Source organism: Gorilla gorilla, chromosome 12, assembly GCF_029281585.2.
Source record: "Gorilla gorilla gorilla isolate KB3781 chromosome 12, NHGRI_mGorGor1-v2.1_pri, whole genome shotgun sequence".
In the NCBI taxonomy this organism is placed as follows: Eukaryota; Metazoa; Chordata; class Mammalia; order Primates; family Hominidae; genus Gorilla; species Gorilla gorilla.
The window spans coordinates 37,577,921-37,597,584 of NC_073236.2; the positions used below are offsets into that span (position 1 = coordinate 37,577,921).

Genomic DNA, 19,664 nt, shown 5'->3' on the forward strand with positions numbered 1-19,664 from the left:
AATTAACTCTGTTTTGGTCATTGTTGTTTCTAAACTTCATACAACTCTAATCATACCTAGGCATTCTTCTGAGACTCACTTCTATCATGCAGTGTTATGAATTTTAGATTTAGCCATCATCCTGCATGTAGCTACAGTTTGTTCATCCTCACTGCTGTGCAATACTTTACTGTATAAATATACCAGTTTCTTATTTGTTCTTCTCCTGATGGACATTTAGATTTTTGCCATCATGAACAATAGAACTGCAAACATTCATGAACACCCTTTCTCATGCACATGTTAGGAGTTCTGGGCCTTAAGACTTCCATATGGCCAACTTTAGCAGGGAATCCAAAACTGATTTCCAAATTAACACTCCCCAGACAGTATATGAGACTTCAAACGGATTCACATCCATACCAACACTTGTTATGATCAAAGTTTTAAAGTTTTTTCTAATTTAATAATGTAGAATATAATTTTGTTGTAGTGTCTGCATTTCTCTGAGCACTAATGAGGTAAATATTTTGTACTTGCTCTTCTGTGTCATTTCTTAAAAATTATTTTTTAGTATTAATTTCTTATTCATAGAAACACTTTATCGTCTCAATAAGAGTCATACATATAGTTGTGTGTGTGTGTGTGTATAACTTTTCAATACATATATAAAACTTGGCCGGAGGTGGTGGTAATCCTAGCACTTTGGGAGGCCGAGGCAGGCGGATCATGAGGTCAGGAGATCGAGACCATCCTGGCTAACACGGTGAAACCCTGTCTCTACTAAAAATATAAAAAATTAGCCGGGTGTGGTGGCGGGCGCCTTGTAGTCCCAGCTACTAGAAAGGCTGAGGCAGGAGAATTGCTTGAACCTGGGAGGCGGAGGTTGCAGTGAGCCGAGATCGTGCCACTGCACTCCAGCCTGGGCGACAGAGCGAGACTCCGTCCAAAAAAAAAAAAAAAAAAAACCAAAAAAAACAACAACAACAACAAAAAAGCTTTTCTCAGTGTTAGCCTTTTTATTTTTTCTATTATCTTTGGATAATGTTAAGTTATTAATTTTAATGTACTCAAATTTATAGATAATTTTCTTTATTTGACACTTTTTGTGATTTAAGAAAAACATCAGAAAAATGTTTTATACTGTCTTCTAAAAGTATATACTTTTACTGAGTTTTAAAAAATACCTGGATTGGTTTTTGTATATGGTGTGGGGTAGGAGTTAGTTTCATTTTTCTCCCTAGAAATAACCAGTTATTATGGTACTTGAAGTCCATTCTTTCTCTATTAATCTATATCATCATCTCTGCCATGAGTCCAGTTTTCATACGCCTGTGGATCTGCTTCTGGGTCTCTACTCACTCACTTTCATTGCTCAATTTGTCTATTGCTGCCCTCATTACTTAGCTTTAATATATATTTAAAAATATTCGTAAGGCAAAGCTCCAACCTTGCTCTTCAGGAACACCTTGGCTATTCTTAGCCCTTTGATCTATTGTATAAATTTGAGTATCATCAGTTTGTCAATTTCCACATACCCAAAAGTTGGAAATTTGATTGGAGCTGTATTAAATCTATAGATATCTGAAGAGAACTTCTATCTTTACAACATTGCATCTTCCAATTCATGTACTTGGTATTAGGCATCTCCATTTATTTTGATATTCCTTAACGTATTTCAATAGTTTGTTAATTTTCTCCATAGAGGTCTTAACACATCTCTTGACAGGGTTATTGCTTAGTAAGTTATATTTTTATACTAATATTAGAAGTTGTTTTAAACTATAATTTTCAGTTGTTAGTGTAGGGAAATGAAATTAATTGTGTATATAGCAATCTTGCTAAATTTTCTTATTAATCCTAATAATCTGTAGATTCTTTTGAGTTTTCTGCATGAACAATATAATTTGAGAAAATGAATGTTCTTCTCCTTTCTAACAGGTACTTTTTTTTTCTTAATTTATTGCCTCGACCAAGGATGTCCAGTATAATGTTGCATAAAAGTGGAACTCATGTCTCGTTCCTCATCTTGAGGGGAATGCTGCAAATGTTTCAACACTAAATAGGATTCTTGTTTTGAGTCTTTTTGGCAGATACTGTTATTGTGTTAATGAAGTGGGCTTCTATTCCTGATTTGCTATTTTTCCTTTAAATCATGTATAGTGAATTTTATCAAATGCTTTTTTTTTTTTTTTTTTTTTTTTTTTTTTTTTTTTTTGAGACGGAGTCTCGCTCTGTCGCCCAGGCTGGACTGCAGTGGCGCGATCTCGGCTCACTGCAAGCTCCGCCTCCTGGGTTCACGCCATTCTCCTGCCTCAGCCTCCCGAGTAGCTGGGACTACAAGCGCCCGCCACCACGCCCGGCTAATTTTTTTTAGTATTTTTTAGTAGAGACGGGGTTTCACCGTGTTAGCCAGGATGGTCTCGATCTCCTGACCTCGTGATCCACCCGCCTCGGCCTCCCAAAGTGCTGGGATTACAGGCGTGAGCCACCGCGCCTGGCCCAAATGCTTTTTCTTAATTTATTGAAACAATCCTATTTTTCTCTTTTAATATTTTAATATAATTAATCATGTTAATATTATAAAAAGGATCCAATTTTGAATTCCTAAAATAAGTACAGTTTCTTAATTATGAGTTATATTTTAAAATATATTTTGTACTTTGCTGGATGGAATTTACAAATATTTGACCTAGAATTTTTACATTTATGATCATGAATGATACCTGTGAATTCTTTTTCTTGTACTGGCTTGTCAAGTTTTGATATCAAGGTTATACTGCCTTGATATAATGAGTTGAGAACTGCTGGCTTTTTCTAATTCTCTGAAGAAGGGTGTAGGTTTGGAATTACCTCTTCCTGTGAGTTTGGTAGAATTCTTAGTAAAAATGTCTAGCCTTGAAATTGTGTGTGTGGAATGATTTTTAAAAAATTACTGGGCCAATTGTTAAAACGGCTATAGGATTATTCAGGTTATATTTATATGTAAATTTCATATAAAACATATACATATATACATATAATACCTGAAAAATCATTTTAATCATAGTCATTTCATCTAGTTTTGAAAAAATTTTGGTATAATTTTGCACATAACATATTTTTGTTCTTGATCTGCATCACAGTTTGTTCCCTTTTTGATTCCTAATATTATTTATTTGTGCCTTTTCTCTTTTTGTCCTGATCAATCTCTCTGCAAAGTTTGTCAACTGTATTATATCTTCATTGAATAAACTTTTGGCTCCATTGACATTTAAAATTTTATCTCTGCTATTTTATTAATTTCTGCTTTTGTTTTTTTTTTGTAAATCTCTTTTCCATTTGTTTTGGGTTTATTTTCTCTTCTTTCAGCTCTTAAGATGGATGCTTAGTTCATTAGTTTTTTGTTTGCTAGTATGAGTCATTTCCTTATTTATTTAGAGACGGAGTCTCACTCTGTCATCCAGGCTGGAGTGCAGAGGTGAGATCTTGGCTCACAGCAACCTCCGCCTCCCAGGCTCAAGCGATTCTCCTGCCTCAGTCTCCTGAGTAGCTGGGACTACAGGTGCCTGCCACCACACCCAGCTAAATTTTGTATTTTTAGTAGAGATGGGGTTTCACCACGTTGGCCAGACTGGTCTCGAATTCCTGACCTCAATGGATCCGCCCACCTCAGCCTCCTAAAGCGCTGGGATTACAGGCATGAGCCACTGGACCCGGCTTCTAGTATGAGTATTTCAGATGCAAAGCTGCAACTTTCCCTCTAATTCAGTTTCTTCCTCCAGTTTTAATATTAGGTATTTCTATTACCTTTCAGTCCCAAATATTTACTAATATCTAGAGTGATTCTTAATTTCTAAACATGTGTTTTCCCTCCTAGTCATATTTTCATTATCAATTTCTAATTTAATCATATTGTGGTTGGAGACCATGGTAAATATAATATTTATCTCTTAAAATCTGTTGAAACTTGCTTTATGGTCCAGTAGTTGTCAATTTTCATAACTGTTCCCTGTCTGCTTGAAAATAATGCATATTCTGCAGCTGTTGGGTAACGTACTCTTGCTCATTGTGTTGTTTAAATCTTATGTATCCTTACTAATTTTTCTGTTTGCATTATACAACAGTTATGAACTTATGTTTACATCTTCCATTAAGATAATACATTTCCCCTTGTAATTTGTGACTTTTACTTTCAAAAATTTGAAGCTATGCTATTTGGAATTTACATATATCAAATTATTTTGTCCATATGGTAAGTTGTATCTTTCCTTGGGTAGTGACCCTTTTTAACTGTAGTAATGCTTTTTGCTTAAAGTTTATTTTTCTGGTATCAGAATAAACATATCGTCCTTTTTTATCACCAGTATTTGGCTGGCATATATTTTCCTAACCTTTTTCCTTTCAAATTTTCTGAATCTTTAATTTCTAAATGTGTCATTGTAAATAGCACAGAGCTAGAGTTTTATTTTTTAAATCAATTTGGTCAATATTTGTTATTGAATCATTGCATCTAATCCATTTGTTTAAATTACTGATTTTTTTTTTTTTTTTGAGACGGAGTCTCGCTCTGTTGCCCAGGCTGGAGTGCAGTGGCACAATCTTGGCTCACTGCAACCTCCGCCTCCCAGGTTCAAGCGATTCTCCTGCCTCAGCCTCCTGAGTAGCTAGGACTACAGGCATACGCCACCACGCCAGGCTAATTTTTGTATTTTTAGTAGAGATGGGGTTTCACCATGTTGGCCAGGCTTGTCTCGAACTCCTGGCCTCAAGTGATCTGCCCACCTCGGTCTCCCAAACTGCTGGGATTACAGGCATGAGCCACCACACCCGGCCTTTAAATTACTGATTTAATTTATGCTACCATATTTTTCCATGTACTCTGTTTCATTTTCTCTTCTTTAATTCTTTTGGATTAACTAATAATATTCATATTCTATTTTTAACTTGGTTTGTCAGATGTTCTCCACATTTGGTTTGTAGGTTAAATACCTTTTAGTATAGTTTGGTGGGTACCTACAAATTGCAAATATTTACTTAATTTATCAAAGCCCAAAGTTAAAATTTTTATCCTTCTCCAAAATAATTACAGGAACTTAGAAGATTTTAATTCCACATTCTCCTCATCTTATTTTATGCTATTGCTTTGTGGATTCCAATTGTACTTATTTTGATTACTTAACAATATATTATTACTGGTGCATGCAATCAACATTGTTTAAATTTTCCCCATATTTACTTTCACTGCATTTAATCTTTCTCGCACCTCACATTCCTTCTGAACAAAGTATGTCTTTTAAAATTTCTTTTGTGAGGATTTACTGGTGGCATACTTTCCCAGCTTTTGTCTGAAAATGTCTTGATTCATTAAATTTTTTTTTGCAAGATACACAATCCTAAGCTGATAGTTATTTTTTCTCAACTCAGTGAAGCTTCAGCTTCTCTGTTTGCAGGCTCCCACTGATGCTGTTGTGAAGTCAGGTGTAAGTTGGTTGAGTTGTTGAAGATATTAAAGGGTATTTTAATTTTTATGTGCACTTTAGCTATAATGTGTGTAGTGTGGACTTTTTTTTTTTTCATTTATCCTTGGTATTCACTGGGTTTCTTGACTCTGTGGATTAATGTCTTCCAAGTCTGGAAAATTCTCAGCCATCAATCATCTTCTTCAGTACTGTCTCGCTTCCCTTTCCCTTTCTGAAATTCTAGTTAGATGTATGTTAGACTTCCCCGCTTTATCTCCATGTCTGTTAACTAATTTCCTGTTTTCCATTTCTGTCTCTCTAGGCTGCATCCTAGATAATTTCTTAAATTCAACTTTCCAATTCATTAATTCTTTCTCAGCTATGTCTAATGTGCTGTTACATCTACCCATGGAAATTCTAATTCCTATCATATTATTTTATTCCTAGAAGTTCTGTTTAACACTCCTCCAAGTTTTCTTGCTCTTTACCACATTTCCAATCCTCTCTTTTATTTCCAGAAATTAAAGCAAGGGCTCTAATTTCATGTTCTAGGCTTGATAACCCCAGTTTCTGAATTAGGAGTCTGATTCTCCGCTGTCCTGTTTGTTCTTGCTCTTGCTCGTGGTCTCGTTTCCTTTTTTGTAAGGGTTTCTTTTCTGATTGTAAGTTGCTCATTTCCCTTAGTGCTCTATTTCTGTTATTATTCATTCCTCTCCATTTTCTTTTTCTGCCACCTTGACTGGCCGTGTATCTTCAATCCCTTTCATATTTTCCATCTGTGTTTTGCTTTATACTCAGAAAAAAAAAGTTTTCAAGTTTATATTCAACGTTTCAGACTTCAGCTATTAACATCCCTCCTATTGATTTTATTTTGTCAATCATATTTTTAATTCTCAAGTGTTCATTTGTTCTGTAATTACCTCTTTTTCATACCAATCTGTTCTCTTTTTATTTAACACAAATAATTTCAAATCTTTCTAAGGACTGCAATTATACTTGAAACTTTTTTCTTCTTTACCTTGAATTAGATTTCCTAGATTTCCTTTGGGACTAGTCTTTCTTTTTGGCGTCACTGGTTATATATTCATATTTTTAAATAAAAAATTGGTTAACAAAGTAGTTGGCGTGGCTTTCCTGTATCAGTATTCCGATCAATTTTTCTAACACACTTATCCTTTGTAGGGAGGAGCTGATTTATGGCTCTTTGTAAGTGGGCAGGGTATGTTGATGTGAAGGATTCATTTAGGGCTCAAGAGAAGAGAAGCCTCCAGGCAAGCTGTAAGCCCAAGCCCTTCCTCCACCCTCTCCTCTAAGAAAAATATAAAGCACTGTACTTTAGGTGTATAGAATTTTTGTTTATTTCCCTTGAGAAATAGTTGACTCTTCTGCCATTACTCCATGTCATCTATTTTTAAGGTCTGGTACTATCTTAGAATCTATTCTGTTTCTCTCTTCGGTATTAGTTCTCAGTGAGGAGTGAACTGTTCAATTTTTTTTTTTTTAGCAAATATTACTGTACTTTTTGTTTTTGGGGGTTTTTGAGAAAAAATCATCCTGAAAGCTCTGTGTGGGAATCCGTGAGGATGGGGGTGGAGGGGTAATGGTTGAAGGATGGCCAGGTGTTCCCATCACTGCAAGCAATTCGCACTTGTTCTCTCTTGGGGTCCAGTGGAAATGTGGTCTTTCCTGGGGCTCCTGGGGGCTGTTCCCACCACCACTAAAACTTGTTCCTGTCTGATTCTTCCTTTGTTGTGTCACGACCTTCCCTGTTCAGGAGTATTTTTCAGTAGGGTTTTATTACTTTCGGCTTTCCAGAACACAACTAAATTTCTGGTTTGCTGATGGCACTTCTTCCTGGTTTTGGTGCTATTTTGGATTTATTTCCATTTCTACAGCTTCATGGCTATTAGGTGGGGATTCTGAAGGCAGGGGAAGAATTGCTTAAGTGCAGTCTCTCAACTGAACAGGACGTTCTCATAATTTTTAAAAATGTAGACATAAATCATCCATGTTAATATTCAAGTATCTCAATGCTTAATAAGCTTCCATTTTATAATACCAAGTTCAATTGATCAGTAATTCAGCAAACGATCTACCTTTTAAAAGATTTGTATTGAAAGTCATTTTCTGTTTATACAATCTTTCCTTTAGTATCTATAATACAGTCTTTCTCACTTCAAAGAGAATAAAAGCACTGGCCTAAAATAATGAGTTAGTAATCAATCCACACAGATATTTTGTTTTTGGTTTCTCTGAAGCTCAGTATTTCTCTATTTCTTTATTTTATTTTATTATTATTATACTTTAAGTTTTAGGGTACATGTGCACAATGTGCAGGTTAGTTACATATGTATACATGTGCCATGCTGGTGTGCTGCACCCATTAACTCATCATTTAGCATTAGGTATATCTCCTAAAGCTATCCCTCCCCCCTCCCTCCACCCCACAACAGTCCCCAGAGTGTAATGTTTCCCTTCCTGTGTCCATGTGTTCTCATTGTTCAATTCCCATCTATGAGTGAGAATATGCGGTGTTTGGTTTTTTGTTCTTGCGATAGTTTACTGAGAATGATGATTTCCAATTTCAACTATGTCCCTACAAAGGACATGAACTCATCATTTTTTATGGCTGCATAGTATTCCATGGTGTGTATGTGCCACATTTTCTTAATCCAGTCTATCATTGTTGGACATTTGGGTTGGTTCCAAGTCTTTGCTATTGTGTATAGTGCCGCAATAAACATACGTGTGCATGTGTCTTTATAGCAGCATGATTTATAATCCTTTGGGTATATACCCAGTAATGGGATGGCTGGGTCAAATGGTATTTCTAGTTCTAGATCCCTGAGGAATCACCACACCAACTTCCACAATGGTTGAACTAGTTTACAGTCCCACCAACAGTGTAAAAGTGTTCCTATTTCTCCACATCCTCTCCAGCACCTGTTGTTTCCTGACTTTTTAATGATTGCCATTCTAACTGGTGTGAGATGGTATCTCATTGTGGTTTTGATTTGCATTTCTCTGATGGCCAGTGATGGTGAGCATTTTTTCATGTGTTTTTTGGCTGCATAAATGTCTTCTTTTGAGAAGTGTCTGTTCATGTCCTTTGCTCACTTTTTGATGGGGTTGTTTTTTTCTTGTAAATTTGTTTGAGTTCATTGTAGGTTCTGGATATTAGCCCTTTGTCAGATGAGTAGGTTGCGAAAATTTTCTCCCATTTTGTAGGTTGCCTGTTCACTCTGATGATAGTTTCTTTTGCTGTGCAGAAGCTCTTTAGTTTAATTAGATGCCATTTGTCAATTCTGGCTTTTGTTGCCATTGCTTTTGGTATTTTAGACATGAAGTCCTTGCCCATGCCTATGTCCTGAATGGTAATGCCTAGGTTTTCTTCTAGGGTTTTTATGGTTTTAGGTCTAACGTTTAAGTCTTTAATCCATCTGGAATTAATTTTTGTATAAGGTGTAAGGAAGGGATCCAGTTTCAGCTTTCTACATATGGCTAGCCAGTTTTCCCAGCACCATTTATTAAATAGGGAATCCTTTCCCCATTGCTTGTTTTTCTCAGGTTTGTCAAAGATCAGATAGTTGTAGACATGCGGCGTTATTTCTGGAAGCATTCCCTTTGAAAACTGGCACAAGACAGGGATGCTCTCTCTCACCACTCCTATTCAACATAGTGTTGGAAGTTCTGGCCAGGGCAATTACGCAGGAGAAGGAAATAAAGGGTATTCAATTAGGAAAAGAGGAAGTCAAATTGTCTCTGTTTGCAGATGACATGATTGTATATCTAGAAAACCCCATTGTCTCAGCCCCAAATCTCCTTAAGCTGATAAGCAACTTCAGCAAAGTCTCAGGATACAAAATCAATGTACAAAAATCACAAGCATTCTTATACACCAATAACAGACAAACAGAGAGCCAAATCATGAGTGAACTCCCATTCACAATTGCTTCAAAGAGAATAAAATACCGAGGAATCCAACTTACAAGGGATGTGAAGGACCTCTTCAAGGAGAACTACAAGCCACTGCTCAATGAAATAAAAGAGGATACAAACAAACAGAAGAACATTCCATGCTCATCGGTAGGAAGAATCAATATCATGAAAATGGCCATACTGCCCAAGGTAATTTACAGATTCAATGCCATCCCCATCAAGCTACCAATGACTTTCTTCACAGAATTGGAAAAAACTACTTTAAAGTTCACATGGAACCAAAAAAGAGCCCGCATCGCCAAGTCAATCCTAAGCCAAAAGAACAAAGCTGGAGGCATCACGCTACCTGACTTCAAACTATACTACAAGGCTACAGTAACCAAAACAGCATGATACTGGTACCAAAACAGAGTATTTCTCCATTTCTTACATGTTTACTGGAATCATGATTCCAAACCATATACAAAAACAGCAAGGGAAATGCTGGTGGGGTCAGTTCGCCTAAAGTTTCAAATGTGCTGTAAATTGCAGAGAATTCTCAGACTTAATAGGAATATTATTTTTGTATACACATGCTGGGGTTTTGGAGAAAGATTTATTTAAAAATAAAAAAAGGCCAGGTGTGGTGGCTCACACCTATAATCTCAGCACTTTTGGAGGCCAAGGCAAGAGGACCGCTTGAGGCCAGGAGTTCAAGACCAGCCTGTGCAACATAGTGAAATGCTGTCTCTAAGAAAAATTTTAAAAAGTGGTATGTGCCTGTAGTCCTGGCTACTTGGGAAGGTAATGTGGGAGGACTGCTTGAGCCCAGGAATTCAAGGTTATAGTGAGCTATAATTGTGTCACTGTACTCTAGCCTGGGCAACAGAGCAAGACCTTGTCTCAAGAAAATGAAATTAAAAAAAAAATCCCCTTACTCCTAGAAAAGAAAAAGCTAATCAAAAACTTTTCGTGGACAATGAAATGCCAGAGGGTTTTATACCACACAGGGATAGTGCCACATCATGTCTCATAGAAGAAGCGTCCGTTTTTATAGAATCTAAATTGCAGTGAATATTACAGCATGCCATAAAAATATGCCGGAGGCACACAGAAATCACAGCAGACAGTCCTTGGACAATAATTCAATCTCACGGTGAAGTGATAGCAGCAGCTTTCTGGGAATCAACAGAGTGGGATGAAAAGCTTGTGTCTTTGGGGCAGAGAGCTCTGAATTCAAATTCTAGCTGTCATTTTTTTAGCCAGGTGATTAAAAAATGACTCGTTATTAGCCTCAGAAACTCATCTTCTTCATGTGAACACTGAGATCATGCAGCTCATGCAGCTATTGTAAAGATTAAGTGAAATACTGTAAGTCAGGACGCTAGCACAGAATAGACACTCAACAAGAATTTCCTTTGCTCTTCTGTCTGTCAAAAATGCCAAGCTGGCAGAAGGTGCATTTATTCATCTATGGGATCCTCCCTTTACCCTGAACATTTAAATTCAATGGTGAGACACAGGGAGGAAAGCAAGGGCAACTCTTCAAGACATTCTAGTCTGTGGTGTGCGATGCTGACATCTGTATACCACGACGTGGACTTAACCAAGCATTTCTTCTGATCTCTTTTCTTAGGACTAAATTCATCATTTTCTTCAGATTTCATGTCTTTTGTCATTTTGCCTCATCGCTGGTGCCTGTACCCACTGCAAATCCCAACAGAGGGTGGGATAATTAAGTGATATTGCCTCCGCACCACTGTGCCATCACCCCCTCCACTGGCCTTTCTCTAGCTGTGCATGAAAATTCTGCTGCTTCCCAGTGCATTTGCCAGGACATCTTTTCTCTCTGGCCCATTTGCCTCACAGATGCCCAGTGGTTGAGCCTCAGTTCCACAGACAGATCTACAGCTCAGAGGATGTTCAGTCTTCAAATGCAGCTTTGTAATTGGCAAGGGGTGCTCTTAGCTTGCTGGCTGGTCGTGAAACTAACAAAGCCCAGTCTTTGTGAGTGTGCTTTTAGGACACGAGCAGGGTAGCTTATGAATTTTTAATGCTCAAGCCAACGTTAATACCAATTAGTAGTGCCAAAGAAGAGAATTAAAACACTACTTCATGGAATGATAGCATCCTCTCTTTGACAAAAAAGCCCATGTGTTTTAATAGCCACCAATTCAATAAGGAAACTGCTTCTTAGATAGTTGAGTCTGTCTATTTCTGGAAGAGGGCACAGTACATATACCCAGCCGGTTGTGATTTTTCTTCATGGATTCTAAGGTCAATTATCTTAAGGTCTACTGATTGATTTTCTCTGCCCACTCATTTTCCTTTAATTTAGACAACCAATTATGTGCCTTTTAAGTTTTTTTCTCCCTCCACATATACTAGGAACAGCCATAATAAAGCATGAAGTTCCTTTCTCTTGGGATGGCTTTGAAAGTCACCATTTTCTGTTTTGGCCTTCCTTTCCTTGAATATGCACACTTAAGGTCATCATAAATCTTATTCATTTGGGCAGCACTTGAACAAATGGCCCCTTTCCCCAGTTTTTTAGTGAATTTCTTTGAAACCTACTGTCCAATGTGTGCTCATCCTCCCTCCCCTTCTGCCCTCTGCCCCCGCCCCCTGCTCCCCAGATGAAACTCCAGAGCGAAGTCTTTCTTACTTGGATTATTGTGTCCAGAGGATACAAGCTGAGAGTCCTGAAAGAACAAGAAATATCAATTAATTTTCTTATTTTGACTTTCAAAATCCAAGTTAAACATGAGATCATGTTTAAAACTGGTCATTCAGAACCGATTCATTGCGCTCAATCTCTATCAGCTACTTTAATGAGAAACATATACATGAAGGTGGACACATACATGTTAAGCAGTTCTGGGAATATGCTTCACAATCATTTTTCTTTTGTATTAATGACTTTCTGTTTTGTTTATTGAGGTGAAGTTCACATAACATTAAAATTAACCATTTTAAAGTGAACAATTCAGTGGCATTTGGTACTTTCACAAGGTTGTGCAACCACTACCTCTATCTAGTTACAAAATATTTCCATCACTCTGAAGTCAAATCCCTTACCCATTAAGCAGGGTCTCCCATACCCCTGCCCTCCCAATGCCCCAGCCCCTCACAACCACCAATTTCCATCTGTCTCTTGGATTTATCTATTCTGGATATTTCATATAAATGGAATCATACAATATGTGACCTTTGTGACTGGCTTTTTACTTAACATAATGTTTTTGAGGTTCATCCACTCTGTAGCATGTATTGGTACTTCATCCTTTTTATGGCTGAATAATATTGCGTCACATGGATATACAACAATGTGTTTATCCATTCATCTGTTAATGGGTATTTGGGCTGTTTCTACCTTTTGGATATTGTAAATAATACTGCCATGAATACGCAGGTATGTACACTAGTTCGAGTCCATGTTTTCAATCCTTTTGTGTATATACTTAGGAGCAGAATTTCTGGGTTATATAACTCTATGTTAAACTTTTTAAGGAACTGCCAAACGATTTTCCACAGCAGTGAAACCATTTTGCAATCCAACAATGTTTGAGGGTTCCAATTTATCTACATCCTTGTCAATGCTTGTTATTTTCCATTAAAAAATTATAGCTATCCTTGTGTGTGTGAAGTGGTATCTCACTGCAGTTTTGATTTGTATTTCTCTAATAACTAATGATGTTGAGCATCTTTTCATGTGTTTGTTGGCCATTTGTACATCTTTGGAGAAATATCTATTCAAGTCCTTTGCCATTTTTTAATTGGTTTGTCTTTTTGTTGTTGAGTTGAATGAGTTCTTGATATAGTTTGGATACTAGACTGTTACCAGATTTATGATTTGCAGTATTTTCACCCATCCTGTCAATTGTCTTTTCATTTTATCAGTAATGTTCTTTGATGCACAAAAGTTCTAAATTTTCTAAATTTAAAATTCTAAAAATTTTTAATAAAGTTTAGTTTACCTAACTTTTCTTTTGTTGCTCATGCTTTTGGTGTCATCGCTAAGAATGCATTGCCAAATCCAAGGTCATGAAGATTTAAACCTATGTTTTCCTCCCTGATACTTACGGTTTGGGTTCTTATACTCACGCCACTGACCTATTATCATATTGACTTTTAATCTACCTTTTCTTTGATGAACCTTTACTGCCACCCATTTCCTGTAGATGGGTTTGGCAATCATCCCACCAGTAACACTCTATTAAACAACTGTTGTCAATCTCACGATGGTGGATAAAAAGATTAGTATGGTATCTACTTATCTGCAATGGAATAAAGCCAGTACTACACAGTATTTTAAGTTTAGTTATTACTCAGGTAAATAGATATTGAATTTGATTTTACTTGCATTAAAACAAAATGTTAAAATCTGTTTTGAGGATTTACATCCTCTTTCTTTGCAAAATTCTCATTTAATAGAAAGTAAACCACATACCATATGTTCTTATAAGTGGGAGTTAAGCTATGGGTATGCAAAGGCACATAGAGTGATATGATGAACTATGGAGACTCAGAAGTGGGAGGATAGGAGTGGGACATGAGATAAAAAAACTACATACTGGGTACAATGTACACTACTCAGGTGATGGGTACACTAAACTCTCAGACTTCACCACTATATAATTTATCCATGTAACCAAAAACCACTTGTACCCCAAAAGCTATTAAAATAAAAAAAATTTAAATATGAAAGACTTACACAAGAATGCGTGAATAGGAATGTAAAAAAAAAAAAGTAGCAGGACATAAAATCCAGCAAAACTCCTTTAAAATTTTGGCACATGGAACAAAAATCCATTGAAATTGAATGAACTTCTATTACATGGCTTAATGTATTTTACCAGAATTTTGTTCCACGAGTATAGGCTGTTATGGGGTAAAGGGTGTCATTTGATGTGACTTGTGTTATATTGAAATCCAAGTACTAATGTCTGCTTTAAAAAGAAATTCTACTGAAACAGTATAAAATGAGCCAGTCTGGTGGGCAGAGGTTGGGTAGGAAAATTGAGACGGGAAGGGATTCCCACCCTATTAAACAGCCTGAGTCATATGCAGATGCCTAATAAACCTCTTTCAATTATGGTAATAATGAGCTATTCAACTGAAGAAAAAGAACAAGCTCAACTCTCACCCTGAGATTCAGTTTTTGGAAATGATTATATGAAGATGAAATATCGTTCCTGAAATGGACTAAAATATCATCTGTAAGAATGATTTTGGCCTATTTTGGATAGATGCTGTCACTAAGAAGACATCCACAATTAAATCCCCCATGTAGATTGGTAAGTTTTCCTTCTCTTCAAGGGAATTTAAGAGTTTATATCTGGACATAAGTTAGTTTTAACTTTGGCACGTGAAAAATACTTTGAGTCCCATTTAGTTAACTCTGCTGTCTGTAGATCTGGGCCATTCGGTGGCATCTGTACTAGGGAGGGGAAATACACACCATCAAATGGACAAGAATGGTAATTGACATAGTTTCCAGCATTAAGCTTATTTAAAAAAAGAAAGAAAGAAAAAAAAAGAACAGAAATTTTTCTAAGACTGTTAACACAAAATAGAATTATTTTATTTACTTATTTATTTATTTAGAGATGGAGTTTTGCTCTTGTTGCCTAGTCTGGAGTGCAACGGCACGATCTCAGCTCACTGCAGCCTCCGCCTCCCAGGTTCAAGCAATTCTTTTGCCTCAGCATCCCGAGTAGCTGGGATTACAGGCACCTGCCACCAGGCCCTGCTAACTTTTTGTACTTTTAGTAGAGATGGGGTTTCGCCATGTTGGCCAGGCTGGTCTCAAACTCCTGGCCTCAAGTGATCCACCTGCCTCGGCCTCCCAAAGTGCTGGGTTTTACAGGCATGAGCCACTGCGCCCGGCCTATCTTATTTATTTTTTAGAGATAGGGCCACATTCTGTTACCCAGTCTGGAGTGCAGTGGCACGATCATGGCTCACTGCAGCCTCAAACTCCTAGGCTCAAGCGATCCTCCTGCCTTCGTAGCTGGTACTACAGGCACGCGCCGCCATGCCTAGCTAAAATTGTTAATTTCTTGGTATGTCCTAAAACCCACAGGATGATTGTTGATCACAAGCAGAGAACCAGAGATGAGCTTACAGATGACCTGAATTAGGATTACAAACCATAAGATCATGTATCCCATAGATAGTAAACTTTAAATTTTAACTAAAACACCTGTGTGATTAATAACCATTATTATTTCTGTTTTGTGTGATAGGGAGTGGAGAGACTTCAAAATGGTTGAAATAATTGGTATAAAAAAAATCTCCGTGGAAGTCTTCTGTAGGAGAGGCAAGAATAAAATCAAAGACTTTGTCCCTAATATATACTCTTATCTTGCTAGCTGATGTTTTCTTGGTGGTACATTGAAACAACAACTGCTAGTGCCAAAGTAATTGGCTATAACCCCAGTGTTCTAAACTGTGCCACTCTGTGGGTACAAACAATGTCCCATTATCATTCTTACCGGCATTTGGCCAGCCTGCTTGTGGAGGGGTCAGCTACCTTACCAGGCCACTCCCACATTTTAGGTCCTCTTATCAGACACCCTGGTAAGGTGTCTGCTGGCAAACCTCGGGTCCTGGGGCTGCTGCTTTTGAAGGAGGACTGTTCTTCCCAGCCAGCTGCAAAACCCCAGGGGCCCCACAGGCTATGCAGCTCTCTTATTCTTCACAGATATTCTTCACAGAGCCAGAGCAAGGCTGGGTCCAGAACAGAGGGAGACCAAAGTTCCTTTCTGCAAAGGGACCACACACTGAAGTCCTTTCCACTTTTGTGTCTCCTGCCACCCCATCCAGATACCTACATATGTGTAGCTTCTGTCTCACCAGCCTTCTCTCCCCTTGCAAATGTCTTCTGTAGGTAGGTGCCTGGGGAGGTCCAGCCCCATCTGTGCATTGGTATTGTCCCCCTCTGGGAGCACTCTACTAGGCCTGCAAGATTCTCTACTAGGCTTTTTAAGGGTTACAGAAGTGAGTCCAGCAAGTTAGCAGTGGAGGTGACATGTGTACAAATCATTAGAGCCCAAGGCTGAAAGTGATGTGGTGACTGCCACTCCCAATACTTCCAGCTGTGTATCCTGTTCTGATCCCCTCCCCCTGGAATGCTCATCCTGCTGCTTTCTGTTTCCTGCCTGGCAAACTTCATTCTTCCTTCGAGGCTCTGCACAGGTAAACTCAAGGGTTACCCTGTGCTTTGAAACCTTCTTGACTCTAATGTTTTTGCTACACTGTGTCATACTTCCATTACAGTAACTATTTTTTCAACAATGACTTTAAAAAAAAAGTATAAGTGACAATAACACAAACCGTACATATTTAAAGTAAACAATTTGATAACAAGTCTCACATGAGGAAGGCTACCATTATTACTTTCTTGACCCAAGGATGGCTCTGTAACATCTATTCATTGAAGAAAAATCAGCAAAAGTGTTAGCTGTCAGCCCCTGGAAACCACCATTCTCCTCCCTGCTTCTGTGTGTTGATTTTATATTCTACATATAGGTAATGACATCTAGTACTTGGCTTTCTGTGTCTGGCTTAGTTCACGCAGTACAATGTCTATGCTGTGTGTGTGTGTACACATATGTGTGTGTATGAATAATATATGATGTATCAGAAATGTGACTATAGTTAACAATGAGGGTAGATCTTTAGAAATTTATTAGGAGGTAACGTTCTCATCACCAAAAAGAGAAAAGAAAATGGTAACTATGTGATATATAAAATGGTAACTATTGATACATTAATTAGCTTGATTGTGGTGATTATTTCACAATATCAAAACATCAAGTTGTTTACCTTAAATACAATTTTTGTCAATTACACCTCAATAGAGCTAAAAAATGAAATTTTTGTACTAATGATTTAAAGTCTCAATTTTACCTCAGAAGTCAAGTCATTACTTGCACTTAAGCATCTACATGAAACAAAACAGAACAAACTGGTACAATATTTTTGGAAAAGTCGTAATAAACTATGCTTTGGTATGTGCCCAATTATATCAAAAGTTGTACTTATACCATGATACCTACACATAACAAAAATGTCTATGATTCTATTTTGGGTCTGGATTATTTTGGCTAGATTACGTGCAAAGATTGTAAGCATTGTGCATTTTATTCTAAGGATGTCAGGATGCCACTGGAAGTACACACTGAATAAACTGTTCAGTTAAATTCCCCTGTACTCAATGAGAGGGCTAGAAGCCTGGTAACTTCACATGGGTTCTGATGTCAATTCCACCAATGAGATGGCACATTTTATTCACTGGGGTGTTGCCTACAAAGCCTTAACTATTTACTGTCTGATCCTTCACTGAAAAAGCTTCTTGATCTCTGATTCGAACAATGAGTTCTTGGGAAAGAATTAGATAAACAAGTCGAAAAACAGAATAGACAGTCTGGAGACAAATTCATGTATTTATGAGAAGCTCAACTATTGACATAGGGTATTTCAAACCAGTGATGGGGGGAATGGGCTATTACACTGATAGTATTATAATAACTTACTGACCACTGAAAAGAAGAAAACTAGAATCCTACATCGTAACATCCACAACTAAAACAAAGTATAAAAGAATTAGAATAAAATAGAGGACACTGTTAGACTATTGGAGCAGGAAAGATCTTTTTTCTCTGACATAAAAATTAAACACTTTGCTAGTGTAAAAGCACATAAAAAAGGTTTGCAAGAAAGTAGTTGTATCATATATAATAGATAAATGAATAAGAGTTAAGGAGTTCCTACAAATTAGTTTTTAAAAAGTGGTAATGGGTAATGAACAGGCAATTTGCAAAGGAAAAACAGTCAATGCTCAAGCTTAGAAGTAACTGGGAAAATGAAAATGAAAACAACAAGATATCAACGTTTCATTCATCATACAGACACACTGATAAAAAACCCAGATGATAATAATCATTGGCAAAGATATGTAAAAAGTACTTTTTTTTGTCTTTTTTTTTTTTTTTTTTTTGAGACAGGGTCTTGCTCTGTCACCCAGGCGAGAGTGCAGTGGCGTGATCATAGCTCACTGTAGCCTCGACCTCCTTAAGTGATCCTCCTGCCACCTCAGCGTCCCAAGTAGCTGGGACTACAGGTGTGCCACCATGCTTGGCTAATTTTTTCATATTTTTGTTGAGATGGTGTCTCACTATGTTGCCCAAGCTGGTCTTGAACTCCAGACCTCAAGCAATCCTCCTGCCTTGGCCTCCCAAAATGCTAGGATTACAGGTTTGGGCCAACACGCCTGGCCAAAAGTACTCTTGAAACACAATCCAAAGTAACTGTGGCTTCTGATGCCCAGAACCACAATTCCTACTCAAGGTATCCTTATTAGAGGCATTAAAAGAGGCATTTGATCTAACAGTGTTTGTAATAATAACAAGCCATACATAATCTCAGTGTCTACTGAAAGGAATTTGATTAAATTATGGCAAATTTATACAAAATATTTTGCTGCTGTTTTGAAGAATGAAGAAAATCTCTATATATTCACTTGAAAAGGTCTTCAAATACATTTTATTGTAAGAAAAATCAACTCTTAGAATGGAATTTATCTTTGTGATAACAGCATGAACAATTCTTTCAATAATTCACCTTAGAAAGCGGTGATATTGATATTTATTTACTTTTTTGTTTTGTTTGTTTTTGAAACAGTCTCCATCTGTCACCCAGGCTGGAGTGCAGTGGCACAATCTCAGCTTACTGCAAGCTCCACCTCTCAGGTTCAAGTGATTCTCCTGCCTCAGCCTCTCGAGTAGCTGGGATTACATGCATGCACCACCATGCCTGGCTAATTTTGTATTTTTAGTTGAGATTGGGTTTCGCCATGTTGGCCAGGCTGGTCTTGAACTCTTGACCTCAACTGAGCCACCTGCTTTGGCCTCCCAAAGTGCTGGGATTACAGGAATGAGTCATCATGCCTGACCAGAAAGCTGTGATATTGATATTTAGTAACGATACATATTGTTGAAAAAAATCAACTTTTGGAAAAAATGCTCTTACTATACAACTTAGGAATTGGAAATATATATATATTTTTCCATATATATATATTTTCTATATATAATGCACAGGGAAAATGAAATGGCACATAAACTCTTGATAGTAATCTCTGGGTAGGGAAATAATCTCTGGCTTGGAGTGCCAGGGATGTTGAGATTTTGGTCTCTTCCCATTTGTATAATTTGATCCTTCATAATGAGTATGTAGTATGTGTCAGTTATTCAAATCAAAGAAAGCCTATTAGACTCATGTATATAGTCATTTATTTTGTGGCCAATTTTTTGGTGTGCT

The 19,664-nt window shown here is 37.3% G+C and overlaps 1 protein-coding gene across 10 annotated transcripts in view; it reads right to left on the bottom strand.

The window, feature by feature from the left end:
- The window catches only part of AFF3 (ALF transcription elongation factor 3), a 569,022-nt gene that overhangs the window by 188,522 nt on the left and 360,836 nt on the right, over positions 1–19,664 (bottom strand). For all 10 annotated transcript variants that reach the window (XM_063695620.1, XM_063695617.1, XM_063695621.1 and 7 more), the window contains one exon: positions 12,004–12,040. In XM_063695620.1, the coding sequence (XP_063551690.1) occupies positions 12,004–12,040 (37 nt within the window). The remainder of the gene's footprint in view (positions 1–12,003; positions 12,041–19,664) is intronic.